This window comes from Rutilus rutilus, assembly GCF_951802725.1.
Source record: "Rutilus rutilus genome assembly, chromosome: 6".
NCBI lineage: Eukaryota > Metazoa > Chordata > Actinopteri > Cypriniformes > Leuciscidae > Rutilus > Rutilus rutilus.
Window position 1 is genome coordinate 40,704,321 of NC_140214.1, and position 22,815 is coordinate 40,727,135.

General features: G+C 41.3%; 1 protein-coding gene across 1 annotated transcript in view; it reads left to right on the forward strand.

The window, feature by feature from the left end:
• The window catches only part of LOC311291359 (uncharacterized protein), a 796,365-nt gene that overhangs the window by 766,211 nt on the left and 7,339 nt on the right, over positions 1-22,815 (forward strand). Inside the window, exons 19-24 of the mRNA XM_084410352.1 lie at positions 8,230-8,403; positions 9,103-9,273; positions 20,466-20,639; positions 20,913-21,086; positions 21,487-21,660; positions 21,841-22,002. Coding sequence (XP_084266478.1) covers positions 8,230-8,403; positions 9,103-9,273; positions 20,466-20,639; positions 20,913-21,086; positions 21,487-21,660; positions 21,841-22,002 — 1,029 coding nt within the window. The remainder of the gene's footprint in view (positions 1-8,229; positions 8,404-9,102; positions 9,274-20,465; positions 20,640-20,912; positions 21,087-21,486; positions 21,661-21,840; positions 22,003-22,815) is intronic.

Genomic DNA, 22,815 nt, shown 5'->3' on the forward strand with positions numbered 1-22,815 from the left:
GTAGTTGAGTGTGCTGCAGAGCAGAGTGCCAGTGCTGTTTTCTCCTGCTGTATTTTATTATTTTTACATTGTTGCTTTGGATACTATTTTTCCGTAAGTACTGTACATATTACTAAAAAATGTTAAAAGTAATTGTACTTTACCAATCTTAAAGTAACCAATCTTTTGGTTATTGGAGTTTTCTCATGTCAAATGACTAAATTGATAGTTAGCATAGCTATTAGCTATGAGCATTTCTGTTGCTATAAGTTGTGTACTTTAGGTATCGGTATTGGTTAGATCTCATTTATGTTTGTCTTTTGCTCTTTGTTACAGTTTTACAGTATAATAAGAAAAGTAAAGTTTCTTCGTGGAACCCAAGAAAAGTTATGCCTTGTGTTTTCTGGAGAATTTTACACTGTTAGCTAACTGTCGAGCTTTGAAGAAGCAACTCATTGCAAGGACAGTATAGTTGTATATTTAAGCTGTGAATATTTCAATTCAAAACATTTCACACACGTTTTCATTATTAAAAATTCAATAATCCATACCTTTCAGATTTCACTTCCAAAATGTTCATTCTGTTTTAAAATACAACCTATAATATTCGACCGGCAATTTTCAGTCCATTTTATTTTGCTTTACAAATTCGCTTCCACAAATTCAGTGGTTCAAATTTGACAGAAAATTCAACATCTGACATCCGGGAACGGCAGGAATATCGTTCCGGGTTACTTGACTGTAACCTTGATGCAGCCGAGATGCTGTGCTGCTCAGCGCATTGGGAACGTCTTTAACCCTTGGGGGTCTGAGGTGTTTTTTGGGTCCTTGAGATGTTTTGACATGACCTGACATTTGTGCTTTTTTCAGTTGCTTATAAACATATTAAAGGTGCTGTATGTAGGATCCAGCGGCCTCTAGCGGTGATGTTTCAGATTGCAACAACAGTGCTCGTGCTCGTGAAAAGCAATAAAGTTACAACTGTAGTCTTTCACATCAGATAACGTTAGCAAATGGTCGGCGTTAGCTGGCGAACTAATGATGTCTAACTTGAGCCAACTAAAGCACAAAATCACAATATATTTTACATGCTTTGAAGTATTGTTAGCTTACCTGTCCAAAAGGATGAAAGCCAACTCAGGGTCTGTTTTTATACCTAAAACAAAGCGGAGGTCTCTCCATAATTCAAACGCTCTGCCAATGTTGATCCGTGTTTTCGTCCTGAGTCGATCCGATTGACGTTTGGCCTGACGAGCTTCAGCAGATAAAATTTTTTTTTTTTTTTTTTTTGGAGTTTGTGTTGGAGTCTGTGTTGTGCTGGAGGCAGGTCGTTTTTTGGTGTTATCAGACTCCATGTCGTTAGCTGCAGTGCCGTCGCAATAGACTGTATAAAACGGAGAGGCTCGGGAGCACGCATGCACGTCACATCCGGTGGATTTCGCAGAAAATCCGACCCGGAGACTTCACATAAAAATAGGAATACTGGCCTTCAGAGGTAATAGCAAAACGCGAAAAGTGGATCATTGTAATGTGTGATTACAACCCCTTCACAGACGGGCAATAAAAAAAGGATTCATTTTATAAAAAAAAGTTACATACAGCACCTTTAATGGCAAAGGTGTAATTACACTCTATTTAGCACAAACAAGGCTACCATAATATGTGAGCAACATGTATGTACATGTTTGTATTTTTGAGAGAATAATGTTTATGCATGGTTATTGAAAAAACCAAAAATGAAAGTTTCTGAAATAAGGCCACAAAACACATACTAAATATGTGTCTACAAGACTTCTGAATAATGCATTTTGTCGCCTAGAGTTTTTTCTTCAAAATGATGTGAAAATCATCCTGCCTAATCATTGACATAAAACAATACATTGATTTAAATTTTGTAAGACACTTTTTGTTTGGAAAGGCAATATGCGAGTGGGCGTCAATGATCCAACACCATCATGAATATATAGTGGTTCACACCTGAGGAGACAATGGCCCCGCATAATGGGGCTGCATACTCAATGAGCCTTTCATTCAGGTGTGTCACTGAGCCACAAGAAAGAATGCAAGGACTATATATATATATATATATATATATATATATATATATATATATATATATATATATATATATATATACAGTGCAATGCATAAGTGAATACACCCATGCTAAAGTTGAATAAAAAGAGGAATAAAAAATCATATTTTGGAAACTGAACTTAAAGCCTTAATTAAAAAAATAAATGTTCTTCCTTAAAATACATGGTGCATAAGTGAGTACACCCCTATGTTAAATTCCCATAGAGGCAGGCAGATTTTTATTTTTAAGTATTTTTTTTTTTTTAAATTTAGGATACTATGCATCCTGATAAAGTTCTAATGTGTGTAATAAAAACTCAACAAAACCATCATACAATTTTAGAAAGAAAAAACACAACCCATTGAAATTCCTTTACCTCTTACAAAACCCACACGCCGTACCAAAAATCTACACATCAGAATTCACACCCTATACTAATACCACAGCCGTACTATAGCCTGCTATAGTAATATAGTACTATATATAATATACTATATAGTAACCATAGCCTACTCATCTGGATTGAAGCAGCAAACATTCCATGTAAAAGTAAAAAAATGACATAACATATTTAATATTTGAATCACAGCTTAGGGAAGAGTGGGGGAAAATGCCCCCCTGGGGTAAACCGCCCCCCACCTGTTTTTCCCAAAATAACAACTAGAGGTAGATAAGATACATTTTTACTGTTGCTATGCACTACGTTGATAACGGGGATATACAAATCTCTATGGAGAAGCTGACACCAGCGACATATTTGAAGAGAAGAGGATTACATGCTATAATTTTCAGATATTAGTAAACAAGTGTTTAAAAGAATATTGTTCTTCAGGATATCGCAGTGATGTATGATAGATGAATAGTGAAGTCTGTAGTTTGAGATCATATGTTATTTATAAGGAATATAATTATATTTTAAAAATTAAACATTTTTAAAAAAAAGTAATAGCTTGTGGGGTAAAACAAAAAGCTTGTGGGGTTTACCCCTACGCTGAGGGGTAAAACGCCCCCCAGGGGGAATAGTTTCTCTCTATCATATTTACTATAATAACATATTTCTGTTTATCAAATATTTTTGTTTTACACTTAATGCAGTATAACTAGGTGGTAAAATCAAAATATTTGAACAAAAAATAAATATTAATATATATACATGTTGATACATTACTTGCCTTTTACGTTTAGAGATTAAAAACTATTGTCTGTTAATTTTGCTGTTGATCTATGAAGCAAACTGGTTGGTAAGAAAGGGGGCATTTTACCCCACCTTGGGGGGCGTTTTACCCCACCGCTGTGTACAAAAATATTTTCAGTCAAATACTAATTAATTATAAAGGCTGAGCAATTTTAATATTTGGTGAATAACTCCTGCCATAGTCACTCAAAACCGGGATGGCAATTCTAGTCACATTTATGTTTTGTTTCACTGTAATGTCACATTTTCCTTAAGGGGGGCGGTTTCCCCCACTCTACCCTATATAGTGTTTTGACATCGACAACCACAACCAAAAAGTGCATTTTACCTCAAACTTGCGACTAGTTAACTTTCTAAAGAAGGCGCAATCGCTTCTCGGGTCGACATTAACACACTGACAAAATTATATTCATAATTTAAAATATTTTTATACCACTTTTTAATGTGTGATTTTGTAAAGGTGTTCACGAGATAGAGATACCAACTTTTCGCGAACTTGCTTTCAACGTCGAACGAACACTCGTTCTCATGGAGACGCGGTGTGCACGGAGGGGAGGGGCTGTGTGTGTGTGTGTGTGTGTGTGTGTGTGCGCGCGCGCATGTGAGAGATGAGTGACAGAGAGACGGAGGGAGAGCAGGAAATGCAGCTGAACAATACGCTGCGTGTTTTAAATAGCGTTAAAAAATGAAAGACCTTAACAAAGACGAAAACTAAGGACATTTACTCTATAATTTTATTTTATTTTAGTTAGTTTTGCCAAACACACATTACAGTTTTAGTTAGTTATCGTTTTTTTGTAATGCCTCGTTTTATTTTTATTTTAGTTAACGACAATGTTTTTTCCCACCTAGTTTTCGTTTTTTCGTTCGTTTTCGTTAACGATTATAACCTTGGGCTACCCCCCTGGTGGAGTGAGGCCTAAGACCTATTGGTGAAGCTTGACCGTGCACCTTATAGGCAAGAGCAATAGCATCCCTGACCCAATGAGACATGGTCTGCTTGGTGGCAGCTGCTCCTTTGTTACTACCCCCATAACAGACGAACAGTTGCTCTGACTTACGCCAACGGCCTAGTGCGGTGGATGTAAGCCTGAAGAGCACGGAATGGACACAGTCTGTGAGATTTCTCCTGCGCCGGCGTTATGAATGGCTGAGGACAGAAGGCCTCAAGAGTGACAGGATGTACAGTCGAGAAAGGAACCTTAGGCAGGTAGTCAGGATGAGGATGCAAAATTACTTTCACCATTCCTGGGGCAAAGTCTAAGCAGGATGGCAAGATAGACAGAGCCTGCATATCCCCAATTCTTTTCAAAGAAGTTATTGCCATGAGAAAAAACATTTTTAGAGTCAGAAGTTTGTCAGACGCTGATTTTATTGGTTCAAAGGGGGTCTCAACCAAACCCTCGAGGACTACAGTATAGCAAAGTCCCATGAAGGAATCTTGGTTCTTACTGGAGGCCTCAGTCGCCTGGCCCCTCGAATGAAGCAAGCGAGCAGAGGATGTCTCCCGAGTGGCGCCCCGTCAACCAAGGCGTGGCAAGCTGAAAGAGCGGCCACATAAACCTTGAGAGTGGCGGGGCATGTGCCTGTTGATAACTTCTCCTGCATAAAGTCCAGAACTGAAGCAATCTGGCAGTTGACTGGATCTACATTGTGTACAACACACCACCTTTCAAAAACACCCCATTTACTGGCATAACTTTGTCTAGTGGAGGGTGACTTCAGCTAGAGACATATCGTAGAGCCGCATCTTTCTGGACAACTCTCTCCTAAACTCAGAATCGAAGACCAGGAGACTTGGTTCTTTCTTCAGCAGGATTCTTTATTGAGAACACGAGCTGTCGGTAGCTGCAGTCACCAAAGTCTAAAAAAGTAACTTTACATGGTATCTTATAGGAAGGACTTTTGGGGGTGGAGACCTTCCCTTTACAAAGTATGCAAATACAATATAGGCGTCAGCTCGTTACCAGAATTTCCGCAGCTCTGATCTCATCAGCATAACAGTGATCCAATCAGCCTGACTAGATCGCCCACACATTAACATTATCATAGAGACAAAAGCACAACTGTACATTGAGCTTAATGGTCAGGAAATGCATAAAGACAAAGGGTTAGGGTGAGAGTCTGAGCAATTGACTCATTTAGAGAACAGGACTGGCAGGAATCTCTTGATATAATCATCATAACAGCTGCTAAACTTTCTCAGTTTATATTGGAATCTAAATTAAAACCTCAAATGCTAAAATCAGTATTCTTCACCGTGATGTTTATGTAAGGAAGCATATCTGAAATAGATTCTTAAATTTGTAATCCTTCAAGGCGCATTTTGGGCCATATATGCGCCATCGCATCCAGACTCAGGGGGGCTGGGTGACTCAGAGAGAAGTAGAGGGGACATTGCGCTGTCTGTTGGGAGGCGAAGAGGTCCACCTCTGCTTCGTAAAATCTGGTCCAAATCTGTTTCACTACTTCCGGGAGGAGTTTCCATTCCCCCGTCGGTAGTTTCTGTCTGGACAGTAAATCCGCTCCCACATTCAGATGATAATACGACAGTATTAAAGTAACAACATGTAGTTTTTCAACCTTCATAATATATTTCCAAGACCCTTGTGATGGTACATCGACTTACAATAGGTTGAATGAGACGTCTGCCAGAGCCTGACGGGGTCTGTATCGCTTTTACTGGCACTATGTAACTTCGGGGAGCGGGTAGTAACCAGAGCTCAAAAAGAACTACAAAATTCGACTGCTTTACGGCATACGTCACTTCGCCCACCGTGACAGGCCAACCAGCGCGTTTGTTTTCGTCATGGCTGAAGCAGCAGCGAAACGTAAGAAGTCCAAGGTTTTGTCAGAGTAGAGTCGGAAGAGGAAAAGGGAGAGTGATAAACTGAAAGGCTGGACGAGGATCAATATTGGTCGAGCGTTTGCTCGCTGGCGTGAGCTTATCGTCAGACCGATGCTGACTTGGCCGTCATGCTGTTGAACTAGTAAGTAAATTGCTTGCATACTTTCTTTAGTTTTTCTAATCTGTTGTCTGCCTGGCTACGTTACGGAAACTATCTGGTCCTCCATTTATCTTCATGAATCAGCTAACGTTAGTAGATGAGCGAATTATCAATCTGGTAGCTAGTAAACACTAACATGCTAGTTTTAGATGGTTAGGATGCTATTGCTATCATTCTCGTTCAGATTTGAGCATTGCAATCGACACGCAAATCGCAAATGTTTGAGTTAAAATGTTTAGCCTACTAAACATGTATAAATTATGAAAGGAGGAAGATTAATAATATTATCATTGCCCATATGAAAAAAACCTGCATGCTTCATATAACTTACAGTAACAGCCCGTTCTCATCCCAAGTCGTCATATACTGACGCTTTCAAAATTTCTTCAATATCTGACGCACAAAGCACCCTTTAGCGTCCATATGAGACGCATAACCCTACCACAGACCTAAACCTACCCATAACCGAAGCGTCTCATATTGACGCTAAGGGTGCTTTGTGCGTCGGATATTGAAGAATGTTTGAAAGTGACGATTTGGGGATGAGAATGCGTTGACAGTAACCGTAAATCATTTTACGACAGCGGTAATGGACAATTCCGCTTCCAACCTGTAGGGCGACCGCAGAGCAAAGAGTATAGGAAAAGTTCCATGTTGTTGCTTTAACAGAGTCGCCAAACAGGCCAGATGGAGAAACAGGAGAGTCTAAAAGAAACAAACGATATTTCTCTTTAATGCCCGTTAAATTAAGCCACAGATGCCTCTCCGTGCTGACTAAAGCCAACATTGAACGGCCGATGGCACCAGCCGTTTGCTTGGTCGCACGGAGAGACAGATCTGTGGCTCGACGAAGCTCAGAGAATGCTTCCTCGTCGATGGTAATGCCCACACTCAAGTCCTTCAACAGGTCAGCCTGATACGCCTGTAACACTGCCATAGTGTGCAGCGCAGCACCAGCCTGACCTGCAGCTTGGTAAGCTTTACCCACGAGCGCTGATGTTGTTCTACATGGCTTCATGGGGAGGGTAGGTTTCTTTATCGAAGATGCCGATTCGGGCGAGAGATAGCTCGCGAGCGTCTCTTCAACCCGAGGCATCACCGAATACCCCCGCGACTTCGCACCCACGATAGTCGAAAAAGTCGACGTCGAGGGCACAAAGACACGAGAAGTATATGGTTTACTCCATGACTTAGACAGCTCATCATGGAGGTCCTCGAAGAAGGGGAGAGACTGATGTTGTGGTCTCAATACGTCACTCTCCAGGATTCCCCTGCGGTCTCAGGACACTCAAAGTAACTCAATGGACAAAATACAGTGATATAAAAGACCAAACTCACACCTTATTGGGGATGTAGGCTATATTAATAGGCTACAGGCAAGCAGATGGACCAGAATATGAACGTAACGCGTAAAGTTTCACGCTAAGCGTTTCCCAGTGATATACTGTTATAAGTTCGCCTGACACTGGATATTCGCACATTTAGGGACCGTCTCTAAAGTCACTTAAGACATTGGTACACACGTTTATACAACTTCAATAGCATTTGGAGAGAATGACTTAAAGTCATAAAACCAACTGTAAAGTGTAAGTGAAATCTGAAAGGTGAATATGGATTATTGAATTTTTAATAATGGAAACGTGTGAAATGTTTTGAATTGAAATATTCACACCTTAAATATACAACCATGTTGAATTTCAGCCTATAAAAAATGCAAGCCCTGAAAATACAATGCTTTAAAATGCAAGCAGGGTTAATGCAATGCATATTTTTTCAAGTAGTGCAATTCAACTAGCTTTTTTGTTTCAAAAACATTTGTTATTATTTTACTTCCATTAAAGTTTCTGTGCCTTTTGTTTGCCTCCAAATTCAGTTGTCAGTTTTTGCAACTAACTTTCAATGCAGTTGTACAAAGAACAAAATAAAATTCAAATTTAAGGATTAGCTGAATGCTTTCATTCCTGTTCTAGACTCTCTAACTGCAGTGTGACAGAAGAAGGTTATAAAGCTCTGGCTTCAGCTCTGAGATCAAACCCTTCACACCTGATAGAGCTGGATCTCACAGGAAATTATACTGGACAATCAGGAGTGAAGAAGCTCAATGATTTACTGCAGGATCCAGACTGTCAACTGAAGACACTGAGGTGAGACGGGATCAAATAATTAACTAAATTAGTTATATGGAGGCTAAAAATTCATAACTAATATATTATTTTAGCTATTCAATTAGCTGCATCAAAATGATCAAGATCAGATCAGATGCTGCAGGTTCTGTCATGATGATGATAAACGTCAGTTTAGTTGTGATACGAGCTAAATGTCAAATAGACATTATGGGTCAGTATATGTGCTGTTATTCTTCTATACCTTGATAATTGAAATGCACAATTTTATTTTTGTGCACACTTCTCATCAAAATTCTAGATAACCTTTTAGTGAAATAGTTTTCTGAACACAATTGTTTTCCATCAAGCCCAGATTCACTGCATCTCTCTACAGCAGGTCTATGAGTCTCCAGATGTTCACAAACATGCAGTTTCACAAGCCAGTTTTCTCTGTGCTGACGTTTCTCACTTCTCCTGCTTAAAAGCCAGAAAGATCTTAATTTCACACTCTGTATTCATACTGAAAACTATGATCTAGTGAGCTTTTGCCCTTCTGCTCTTTGAGACGTTTCTGTTCTTATGAGTTTGCTTTAGGACTGAGTGTCGCTCTAGTTTCTTTTAAATTTACATTTATTTGTGTATCTAAATGTTCAAAGAAAAATAACAAAATGTTATTGTATCAATCTTTTTTGTAATGCAACAGACATTTAGTTGAGAACTGAATTGACTCTTCTGCAGGTTTTTGAGTCCTGCTGCAGAGGAAGCCTGTCAGTATGTGAATAGAGTTGTGGGTAAAAACCCGTTTCTCCAGAAAGAGCTGAATCTGAGTAAACATGAACTAGGAGACACAGGAGTGAATCAGATCGCTGCTCTACTGCAGGATAAACACTGTCAACTCAACACACTGACGTGAGTATTGCTCATTTATCTATATTATTTTACTTTTAGTTGTAATGTTAGCTGATGATAATATTTCCTCACTTGTTTGAGTCAGAGCAGTCTTTTCCTACAACAATTTAAAGTAATACAATTAAACAGCAAATTAAAAACACACAATTAAAATGTGATATCAAACTTTAAATATTTGGTTAAGACAGACAGTTTGATCATGGGTCAATAATTATTTCAGTTAGAACAATGTTTTTTGTGACATCAGAATCAGAAATGTTCATAACTGCTTTCAATTCAATGTTTGTATTTCCCAAAATGTAAAATGTCTAATTTTAGGGCAGCATATACTGTAACTTGTAAAAATTGAACAAGTGCAGTTTAAAAGTCTGTGATCAGTATCTGCCTGTAATAAGATCCACTGAACGCTAGTGATGGGCGCTTTCGAAACACGCTTCATGAAGCTACGAAACCTTTACAAATCTTTTGTTTCGAATCAGTGGTTCGTAGCGTGTGTCAAACTGCCAGTCACATGATTTCAGTAAATGAGGCTTAGTTATGTCATAACTGTTTGGAAATGTTTGGAAATGTCAATGGTTCACATCACATGATGATCTCTGTGAACCCATGAATCATGCAGATTTACTGAGATTGAACAAGTGTCTGTGGGTTTTAGCTGGTCGTTCACATCTCAGAGCTGGAAAAGTCTGAGGAAATATGTGTGTAAAGCTGTGGAAAAGTGGGAGTGTAGAGGGTGGGAAAAGGGGAGATAACAACCAATAAAACACAGACCTGCAACACACTCATTATACAGACACATGAATATTAAAATATGACTGCAGAGAAAAAAAAAATGGATCTGAAGGCATCTTGATGCATTTTAAAAATATGACCCTATATAACACACAAGAACGACGGAGCATTGCAGAAAAATGTTTAAAAGATCTAATAATATTTTCATTACATTTATGAGCACAATAGTCTCTGAGTCTGAACAAACGACACGCGTCAGTTTTACACAGAAATAATAAAGACATAGTTACTTTTGTCCATTGTTCTTTTAATTGTCGTCTACATCATTGTGTTCTGTGTATCAGAATAATCCATTGTATTGTCGCATTCATGATCAGATGTACGGCTGTATCAGTGTCTTTATATAGAGTATATGAAATATGTCCATAAAAACTTGAAAAGACAAGGCAAGGCAAGGCAAGTTTATTTATATAGCACATTTCATACACAATGGCAATTCAAAGTGCTTTACATAGAAGAAATTAAAATAATAAAAAGAAATAAGAATAATTAAAACAGTTTAGAAAAATAAAAAATAAAATACAGTACAAACAGTCGGACGAACAGTGGCACAGTGCTCATTCAGTAAATGCATAGTTAAACAGATGTGTTTTGAGTCTGGATTTGAATGTGACTACAGTAGGAGCACGTCTGATCTCCTCTGGAAGCTGGTTCCAGCTGCGGCTGGCATAATAGCTAAAAGCGGACTCGCCATGCTTAGAGTGAACCCTTGGTATTTCAAGCTGATATGATCCTAATGATCTGAGTGATCTGTTGGGTTTATATTCAGTGAGCATATCTGCAATGTATTGAGGTCCTAGGCCATTGAATGATTTATATACCAGTAATAATACTTTAAAATCAATCCTAAATTTAACTGGGAGCCAGTGTAAAGACCTGAGGACTGGTGTGATATGTTCATATTGTCTGGTTCTGCTCAGAATCCTGGCGGCAGCGTTCTGTATGAGCTGCAACTGTCTTATGGTGTTTTTGGGAAGGCCAGTGAGGAGTCCATTACAATAATCCACCCTGCTGGTGATGAAAGCATGCACAAGTTTCTCTAAGTCTTGTCTGGAAACAAAGCATTTAATTATTGCAATATTTTTCAGATGATAGTATGCTGATTTAGTTATTGCTTTGACATGACTACTGATTGCTCTGACTCTAGTGTCACACCAAGATTCCTGACTTGATGTTTAGTTGTTTGACCCCTAGAGTGAAGGTATGCGTTCACCTTGAGAACTTCATCTTTGTTTCCAAACGCAATGACTTCAGTTTTGTCTTTGTTTAACTGAAGAAAGTTTTGACACATCCAACTGTTGACTTCATCAATGCATTGGCACAGGGAGTCAATGGGGCTATAATCGTTGGGCGATAGGGCTAAGTAGAGCTGTGTGTCGTCTGCATAGCTGTGGTAAGCAATTTGGTTCTTTCTCATTATTTGGCTCATTGGGAGCATATACAGGTTGAACAGGAGTGGCGCAAGAATTGAGCCTTGAGGGACTCTGCATGTCATGGATGTCCACTCAGACTTATGGTCTCCTATACTCACATAATAACCTCTCCCATCTAAGTATGACCTGAACCATTTTAGGACTATCCCAGAAAGCCCCACCCAGTTTTCCAGCCTGTCCAGAAGTATGTTGTGATCGACAGTGTCAAATGCAGCACTGAGGTCGAGTAGTACCAGCACTGATAATTTGCCTGAATCAGTATTTAAGCGAATATCGTTTATTATCTTTATGAGCGCTGTCTCTGTGCTGTGGTGCGGTCGGAAACCAGATTGAAAATTGTCAAAGTATCCATTCGAGCATAAGAATTTGTTCAGCTGATTGAAGACAACTTTTTCTATGATCTTGCCTATGAAAGGAAGATTTGAGATCGGCCTATAGTTGCTTAATATGGTCTTATCTAAATTGCTCTTTTTCAGGAGGGGCTTGACAACTGCAGTTTTTAGGGAGTTTGTAAAACTCCCAGAGAGAAGTGAAGCATTTACCACTTCTAGAAGATCTGCTTCTAAACTGTTTAACACACTTTTAAAAAATGATGTGGGAAGCGTGTCAAGAGCACAGGTTGATGTTTTAAGGTGCTGTACGGTTTCTTCCAAAATGTTGCCATCAATTTCTTTGAAGTCAGACATAGTAACTACTTTCTCAGGTGGTCTGATCTGTCTGACCCCAGTGCAACTCAAGGATGTGCTGATCACCTTTCTGATATTATTGATTTTCTCAGAGAAGAAAGAAGCAAACTCACTGCACTTGTTGTCTGAGAGCATTTCACTGGGAATCTGGCTTGGGGGGTTTGTCAGTCTCTCTACAGTAGCAAAAAGAGTGCGTGTGTTGTTTAAATTGCTGTTTATAATATTTGAGAAGAAAGTCTGTCTAGCTTTGCTTAGTTCCATATTGAAAGCATGAAGGCTGTCTTTGTAGATGTTATAATGGACTACAAGTTTTGTCTTCCGCCACATGCGCTCTGCTTTTCTGCATTGTCTTTTCATATTTTGCACTGCTGTTGAGTTTCTCCAAGGTGCTTTTTGTCTGCCACTCTTCTTCCTGACTTTAACAGGAGCAATATCATCAATTACACCTTTAACTTTTGAGTTAAAAGAATCAAGGAGAAAATCAACAGAGTCTGCAGATATGCTTGGTGTTAAAGATATAGCCTTCATAAATAGGACACCAGTGTTCTCATTTAAGCATCTCTTCTTGACAGACACAGATCTTGCTTCAGTGGCAGGAGAGATCAATATATCAAAGAAAATACAGAAATGATCAGACAGTGCTACATCCTTAATAACAATCGATGAAATGTTTAGACCCTTACTGATAAGTAAATCTAGAGTGTGTCCACGATTGTGTGTGGGTCCATGTACATGCTGAGTCAGATCAAAAGTTTTTAAAACACTTTTGATTTCTTTTGCCATATTGTTCTCTGCACTATCTATGTGGATGTTAAAATCTCCAGCAATGGCAAAACAGTCAAACTCTGAGGTAATTGTTGATAACAGTTCTGTAAAGTCCTCAGCAAAGGCTGGAGAGTATTTTGGAGGCCTGTAAATAATGAAAAGTAAAATGCGTGGAGCACCTTTTAACACAGTACCCAGATATTCGAAAGACAAGTAATTCCCAAATGATATTTGCTTACATTGATAGATATCTTTAAAAAGAGCAGCTAGACCCCCACCTCTCTTAACAGCTCTGCAGACACTCATAAAAGTAAAGTTAGGAGGGGCTGCTTCATTGAGGATTGTAGCACTGCAGCTGTCTTCTAGCCAGGTTTCATTTAGAAGCATAAAATCCAGGTTGTTTGTGGTTATTAAGTCGTTGACTAGAAGTGATTTATTTTTAAGTGAGCGAATGTTTAAAAGAGCTAACTTAACAGACTTACTTTTCCCCACAGCAATATTAGTTTGACGTGTAATAGGCACCAGATTAGTTGGGTTTGCTGTACGGCTATTGAAGGCCTTAGACTTTCTATCATGTAATAGAACAGCAATAGAGAAAGATACAGGCACACTGGGTTCCCGCTTGTTTTGTAAACATTTGAGAAAGTTACTGTTATCAAAACGGGGACCCGACACATATCACTGAGAGCTGGTATCAGTTGTTTTTGGTTCACCTCGAGCAGAAGGAGGAGGGTGTGGGCCCTGGCATTGTGGCAGAGGCCGAAGAGCTCTCACAGGAGGGGGAGGGCGAGCTGGTCCCGCAGGCTTTGGTGGTAGTGGTGCCTGTCTTTTTTTAGTTGGTATCTGGGGGCTTGCAGCAAAAGAGTGGGATAGTCTGGTTCCAGCATGCACCAGTTCTTCCATTTTCTGTGAGAAGCACAGAAGTGGCGTTGCTGGGGAGAGGGAAAAAGTGTCTGGTGAAAGAGGCTGTTGCTCTGGTGTTATAGGAGGCTGTGATATGCTGTCCTGGCTTCCCTGGCTGTTTTCCAGGAAGTCGTCCTTGGGTGCTGAATCTTCAAGCAGTTCTGATATGGCTGTCTGTGGTGAGCTCTGTGGGCAGGGCTCAGCTGAGATTGTGTCCGTGAGCAGAGGTTGTTGTGGCGGAGTGGTGTTATCATGTCCATTTTGCTGCTGAAGTGAAGTCCCGTGGTCTTTCATACTGTGTCCAGGTGTGTGTGTGCCGTTCAGATTGAGTGGATTGGCACAAACCGCAGAAGGATGATTTAGGGAGAAGTAGATATTGTCCTTTAGCACTCTTGAACCAAGTTTGTTTGGGTGATGGCCATCCCGATGAAACAGTTGTCGTTGACTCCAGAAAAGATTGAAATTGTCAATGAAGTTCACTGCTTTTATATTGCAGGTTTTTTGCAGCCATGTATTAAGCCCAAGCAACCGTGAAAACCTGTTTGTTCCTCTTGCTGGTAGTGGTCCACTGATGAATGTTTGAACTTTCAGTCTTTTAAGTGTTTCAAAAAGTTCATTGAAATCCTTCTTAAGGAGTTCTGACTGCTCTTTATGAATATTATTCTTCCCCACATGTATGATGAGTCGATTTGCAGTCTTATGTTTCATCAGAATGTTCTGAAGTTCCCTGTTTATATCAGAAGTTGTTGCTTGTGGAAGGTAGCACGTAGTTGTATCCCTGTTGCTAATGTTTCTGATTATGGAGTCCCCCACTATCAGAGTCCTGGGCCCGGCTGCGCTCTGAGCTGAGTGCCGCTGTCTGCTCGACCTTGAGCGCCAGTTAGCATCAGTGTTAGCTACTGGCCCATTCAGTCTGTGTTCGATCACATTCATCACATTTGGGGATTCCTCATTTACATTCATTAGTACTTCAAATCTGTTCTCAAGATGTATAGGCAGTGGTAGTAGACCAGTGTTTGCAATCCTTGTCAGAGCTGTATCTGGGGTAGAGGATGCTACTGCGGTAATATGTGATGCTCGTGACAATCTGATGTCTCGAGTGCCTTTGGGTTTAGCTCCCTGTTTGTGCCATCGATTAGTAAGTCGATCGGCTTGTTTCTCTACCTGTCGAGGAGTACTAGTTTCATGGGACTCACCGGTATGCTGAGGGTGTCCATGACGAAGCTCTGTTGTGTGCTCCGTCTGGTTTGGTGGTCCCGTAAGTAACTTTGTTTCTAGAACTGCAATCCTTTGTAAAAGTCTGTGGCAGTTAGTGCAGCAAGTAGATTCCAGAAGAGGCATTTTCTCTTATCCTTGTAGGCAGTTGTGTTTTCCTTTCCCGGAATGTAAGCTGGTCGGGTAAAAGAATTCTCAGTTTTTGTAGTAATCCAAACTTTGTCGTATGAGCACTGTGCTGATTTGCTTAAGTTAAAATTAGGTGATAAAAGGAAATAAAATAAAGGAAATAAAATATAGAAAAAATAGGAGATAAAATGTAAAAGCGATAGAGCAAAGCGCGGAGCAGTAAGCAAGAGCGTCCGAACAGTAGCTGAGCAGGAAGTAAGAAAAGCACTTTCTCCAGTCCGTATATGAACTATATGATCCGCGTTGCGAGCGTTGTTAAACTCATCGCAGCAGAAACCGCTCTATGCCCGGACGAGAGAGGCGGAGGCGCGGAGTCCACGTCGAAAATGGCTAGTCGAGCCTGCAGGGTCGACACAGTCATGGTGTCGCATTCCTGGCAGTCACCCTTGGAAAGTGCGTTGTCCGCATGGTTTCGTCCCAGGCAGGAAGCGCACAGGATGTGGCGGTCCCCGTCGCTGAGAGGGGCTCTACACGAGCCGCATTTGGAAACACGAGGCATTTGCAACAACGCCTCGGCTCTCATGCTCCACATTGTTTGAATTCTCCGCTGTGATGCAATAATCTCATGAGTAATACAGCGCAGTGATTGGATTGAACAAGCTCTTTCTCATGAATAAATGCAGATGACGCTCAGAACCGGCTGACGTACAGAATCTATCTCTCCAGTCCCAGCAGCCAATCGCACGCTTCTACCTCACATTCAGCCAATCACACGCTCCGAAAGCACGCTACTACCTCACATTCAGCCAATCACACGCTCCGAAAGCACGCTTCCACCTCACATTCAGCCAATAACATGCTCCAAAAGCACGTTTCCACCTCACATTCAGCCAATCACACGCTCCGAAAGCACTCTTCCACCTCACATTCAGCCAATCACACGCTCCGAAAGCACTCTTCCACCTCACATTCAGCCAATCACACGCTCCGAAAGCATGCCTCTACCTCACATTCAGCCAATCACACGCTCCGAAAGCAGGCTTATAACTCACATTCAGTCAATCACAAGCTCCGAAAGCACGCTTCTAACTCACATTCAGCCAATCACACGCTCCAAAAGCAAGCTTCCACCTCACATTCAGCCAATCACACGCTCCGAAAGCATGCTTCTACCTCACATTCAGCCAATCACAAGCTCCGAAAGCACGCTTCTAACTCACATTCAGCCAATCACACGCTCCGAAAGCACACTTCCACCTCACATTCAGCCAATCACACGCTCCGAAAGCACGCTTCTACCTTACATTCAGCCAATCACAAGCTCCGAAAGCACGCTTCTACCTCACATTCAGCCAATCACAAGCTCCGAAAGCACGCTTCCACCTCACATTCAGCCAATCACATGCTCCGAAAGCACGCTTCTACCTCACATTCAGCCAATCACACGCTCCGAAAGCACGCTTCCACTTCACATTCAGCCAATCACACGCTCCGAAAGCACGTTTATACCTCACATTCAGCCAATCTGACGCTCCGAAAGCATGCTTATACCTCACATTCAGCACATGCTCCGAAAGCCCGCTTATACCACACATTCAGCCAATCACAAGCTCCGAAAGCACGCTTCTAACTAACATTCAGTCAATCACACGCTCCGAAAGCATGCTTCTACCTCACATTCAGCCAATCACACGCTCCGAAAGCACGCTTCCACCTCACATTCAGCCAATCACACGCTCCGAAAGTACGTTTATACCTCACATTCAGCCAATCTGACGCTCCGAAAGCATGCTTATACCTCACATTCAGCACATGCTCCGAAAGCCCGCTTATACCACACATTCAGCCAATCACACGCTCCAAAAGCACGCTTCTAACTCACATTCAGCCAATCACACGCTCCGAAAGCATGCTTCTACCTCACATTCAGCCAATCACACGCTCCGAAAGCACACTTCCACCTCACATTCAGCAAATCACATGCTCCGAAAGCATGCTTCCACCTCACATTCAGCCAATCACATGATCCGAAAGCACGCTTCTACCTCACATTCAGCCAATCACACGCTCCGAAAGCACGCTACTAACTCACATTCAGCCAATCACACGCTCCGAAAGCATGCTTATACCTCACATTCAGCCAATCACATGCTCCGAAAGCCTGCTTATACCACACATTCAGCCAATCACACGCTCCGAAAGCACGCTTCTAACTCACATTCAGTCAATCACATGATCCGAAAGCACGCTTCTACCACACATTCAGCCAATCACACGCTCCGAAAGCACGCTTCCACCTCACATTCAGCCAATCAGACGCTCCGAAAGCATGCTTATACCTCACATTCAGCCAATCACATGCTCCGAAATCCCGCTTATACCACACATTCAGCCAATCACACGCTCCGAAAGCACGCTTCTAACTCACATTCAGTCAATCACACGCTCCGAAAGCACGCTTCCACCTCACATTCAGCAAATCACATGCTCCGAAAGCATGCTTCCACCTCACATTCAGCCGATCACATGATCCGAAAGCACGCTTCTACCTCACATTCAGCCAATCACACGCTCCGAAAGCACGCTACTACCTCACATTCAGCCAATCACACGCTCCGAAAGCACGCTTCCACCTCACATTCAGCCAATAACATGCTCCAAAAGCACGCTTCCACCTCACATTCAGCCAATCACACGCTCCGAAAGCACTCTTCCACCTCACATTCAGCCAATCACACGCTCCGAAAGCACTCTTCCACCTCACATTCAGCCAATCACACGCTCCGAAAGCATGCCTCTACCTCACATTCAGCCAATCACACGCTCCGAAAGCAGGCTTATAACTCACATTCAGTCAATCACAAGCTCCGAAAGCACGCTTCTAACTCACATTCAGCCAATCACACGCTCCAAAAGCAAGCTTCCACCTCACATTCAGCCAATCACACGCTCCGAAAGCATGCTTCTACCTCACATTCAGCCAATCACAAGCTCCGAAAGCACGCTTCTAACTCACATTCAGCCAATCACACGCTCCGAAAGCACACTTCCACCTCACATTCAGCCAATCACACGCTCCGAAAGCACGCTTCTACCTCACATTCAGCCAATCACATGCTCCGAAAGCACGCTTCCACCTCACATTCAGCCAATCACATGATCCGAAAGCACGCTTCCACCTCACATTCAGCCAATCACACGCTCCGAAAGCACACTTCCAACTCACATTCAGCCAATCACACGCTCCGATAGCACGCTTCTAACTCACATTCAGGCAATCACACGCTCCGAAAGCACACTTCTAACTCACATTCAGCCAATCACATGCTCTGAAAGCACGCTTATACCTCACATTCAGCCAATCACACGCTCCGAAAGCACGCTTCTACCTCACATTCAGCCAATCACATGCTCTGAAAGCACACTTATACCTCACATTCAGCCAATCACATGCTCTGAAAGCACGCTTATACCTCACATTCAGCCAATCACACGCTCCGATAGCACACTTCTACCTCACATTCAGCCAATCACTCGCTCCGAAAGCACGCTTCTACCTCACATTCAGCCAATCACACACTCCGAAAGCACGCTTCTACCTCACATTCAGCCAATCACACGCTCCGAAAGCACGCTTCTAACTCACATTCAGCCAATCACACGCTCCGAAAGCATGCTTATACCTCACATTCAGCCAATCACATGCTCCGAAAGCCCGCTTATACCACACATTCAGCCAATCACACGCTCCGAAAGCACGCTTCTAACTCACATTCAGTCAATCACACGCTCCGAAAGCACGCTTCCACCTCACATTCAGCCAATCACACGCTCCGAAAGCACGCTCCACCTCACATTCAGCCAATCACATGCTCCGAAAGCACGCTTCCACCTCACATTCAGCCAATCACATGATCCGAAAGCACGCTTCCACCTCACATTCAGCCAATCACACGCTCCGAAAGCACACTTCCAACTCACATTCAGCCAATCACACGCTCCGATAGCACGCTTCTAACTTACATTCAGGCAATCACACGCTCCGAAAGCACACTTCTAACTCACATTAGGCCAATCACATGCTCTGAAAGCACACTTATACCTCACATTCAGCCAATCACATGCTCTGAAAGCACGCTTATACCTCACATTCAGCCAATCACACGCTCTGAAAGCACGCTTCCACCTCACATTCAGCCAATCACACGCTCTGAAAGCACGCTTCTACCTCACAATTAGCCAATCACACGCTCCGAAAGCATGCTTATACCTCACATTCAGCCAATCACATGCTCCGAAAGCCCGCTTATACCACACATTCAGCCAATCACAAGCTCCGAAAGCACGCTTCTACCTCACATTCAATCACACGCTCCGAAAGTACGCTTCTACCTCACATTCAGCCAATCACAAGCTCCGAAAGCACGCTTCTACCTCACATTCAGCCAATCACATGATCCGAAAGCAAGCTTCTACCTCACATTCAGCCAATCACACGCTCCGAAAGCACGCTTCTAACTAACATTCAGCCAAGCACACGCTCTGAAAGCACGCTTCTACCTCACATTTAGCCAATCACACCGCTCTGAAAGCACGCTTCTACCTCACATTCAGCCAATCACACGCTCCAAAAGCATGCTTGTACCGCACATTCAGCCAATCACATGCTCCGAAAGCACGCTTCTACCTCACATTCAGCCAATCACACGGTCCGAAAGCAAGCTTGTACCTCACATTCAGCCAATCACACGCTCCGAAAGCAAGCTTCTACCTCACATTCAGCCAATCACACGCTCCGAAAGCACGCTTCCACCTCACATTCAGCCAATCACACACTCCGAAAGCACGCTTCTACCTCAGATACCGTCAGATCGCTTCCACTTTACCCGGAAGAACCAAATTGCTCAGAAAAACACAAAAATAACCAATTTCCATTTATTAGTAATAATTATAAGTGTTTTTATTATTTTCAGTGATGTGCAGCCTGTACTTATCTGTTCACATCTCAAAAAAATTGTTTTAGGGGGTTTCATGACCCTTTAAAAATTATATGAAATGAATGTGTAAACTTACATAAATAGATCAAGACAACCTTTGTATTGTTACAATGTTGGTAGTATATTTAAATGAACAATGTGTAGTCTTTCTCTGTGTTACCTGAACCTGGATATCCCTGTTTATTTGTCAGCAAAAGTCTGCTGGATGAAGCTAAACACATTAGTTGATCATCATAAATATGATTCATTTTCTTTTCTCTTTCTGTCTTTAGTCTGAGTGATTGCAGTATTACAGAGAAACAGAGTCTCATCCTGACTTCAGCTCTGAAATCAAACCCATCACACCTGAGAGAGCTGAATCTGAGCGGGAATAAACTAGGAAACACAGGAGTGAAGCACTTATGTGCCGTACTGAAGGATTCACACTGTAAACTGGAGAGATTGAGGTCACATTCACATACAAGAATCAAAATGCTTAAAATCACTTCAACAGTTTAAACTAAAACACTTTATACTCAATATCTCACAATGAGTCTAAATTCACATTATATTTCTGCAAACATTTTCACCTTAGTATTTTGTGATCTGGTGAAATAAAGATGAATATCTCTCTTCCTATGTCTGTTTTATTTGCTTATGAAGATGATGTGACTTTACAGAATGAAGAGTTTTCTTTTCTTCTGTCTTATTTTCTGCTCTCTCTCTCTCTGCTAATGTAGGTTAAGCTGCTGTGATATGACAGATGAAGGTTGTTCTGATGTGACTTCAGCTCTGAAATCAAACCCGTCACACCTGAGAGAGCTGGACCTGAGCGGGAATAAACTAGGAGACTCTGGAGTGAAAAACCTTAGTGATCTACTGATGAACACACAATTCAAGCTGGAGAAACTAAAGTTAGTATCATTATACTGTACAGCAATTACAGTGTGACTGAAGCTTATTTATTTGAAGACAGCAGGGCTTATGTTTCATTGTTTATAGCAGTGCACTTTCTGGGTGTTCCCTATTGCTCACATTTTTATGTGTTTTTTATCTAAATAGTAATTGTTTAATTTCCAGCATTTGATACAATGTACTGATTGTGTTTATGCAGAAATCTGCCTTTTCAACAGAGAATAAAGAAGAGAGACGTCAAATAAATAGTTAAAATGAAAGAGAAGAAACAGTGTCTTCCAGCACACAGAACTAGTGTGACTGGGTTTCAAAACAGACTATTGGAAACTAAATGCTGCTGTAGCTCTTCAATAAGATGATCATCATAGATGTGAACTATTGTTATTTCTCTGTCTTCAGTCTAAGTTATTGCAGTATTACAGAGAAACAGAGTCTCATCCTGACTTCAGCTCTGAAATCAAACCCGTCACACCTGAGAGAGCTGGACCTGATCGGGAATAAACTAGGAAACACAGGAGTGAAGCACTTATGTGCCGTACTGAAGGATTCACACTGTAAACTGGAGAGATTTAGGTCAGTCACATTCACATACAAGAATCAAAATGCTTAAAATCACTTCAAAAGATTAAACTAAAACACATTATACTCAATTTCTCACAGTGAGTCTGAGTTCACATTATATTTGTGTAAAATTCTTCACATTCATGATTTGTTTGTAAGATAATCTCTCTTCCTCTGTTTGTGTCTTTCTAGTCTATATCACTGTGGCATTACAGATGTTTCTTCTTTAACTCAGTCTTTGACTGACTCAAAAGCACTGCAGTTTTTAAAAGAGCTTGATCTGAGACTCAATAAGATAGGAGACTCAAAGCAGCGGCTCAGAGACGTGATACGAGACTCACACTGTATCCTGAGGTGAGGAAACATCACTTTGGGATATTAACCCTCTGGGGTCTGAGGTGTTTTTGGGGTCCTTGAGATGTTCTGACATGCCCTGACATTTGTGCTTTTTTCAGTTGCTTATAAACATATTAATGGCAAAGGTGTAATTACACTCTATATAGCACAAACAGGGCTACCATAATATGTGAGCAACATGTATGTACATGTTTTCATTTTTGAGAGAATAATGTTTATGCATGGTTATTGAAAAAAACTAAAAATAAACGTTTCTGAAATAAGGCCACAAAACACATACTAAATATGTGTCAATAAGACTTTTGACTAATGGATGTCGTCGCCTAGAGTTTTTTCTTCAAAATGATGTGAAAATCATCCTGCCTAATCATTGACATAAAACGATACATTGATTTAAATTTTGTGAAACACTTTTAGTTTGGAAAGGCAATATGCGGATGGGGCTTAAACGATCCTTACACCATCATGAATATTTAGTGGTTCACACCTGAGAAGTTCACACCCATAATGAGCCTTTCATTCAGGTGTGTCACTGAGCCACAGGCTCATACATACATACATACATACATACATATATATATATATAATAGGGGTGTAAGAAAAAATCGATACACATGAGTATCGCGATATTTTATTTTGCAATACTGTATCGATTTTCAAAAACGCAATATCGATTTTTTTTATTATTATTTTTTATTTTTTTTACGTCCAAAAATATTCATGGTAAGACGGTGGTTCACGTTTATGTTGTTTAAAAGGCTCGCCGAACGGTGCGTGTCCACTGGCACGGAGCGAGCGGAGCAAGCGTTT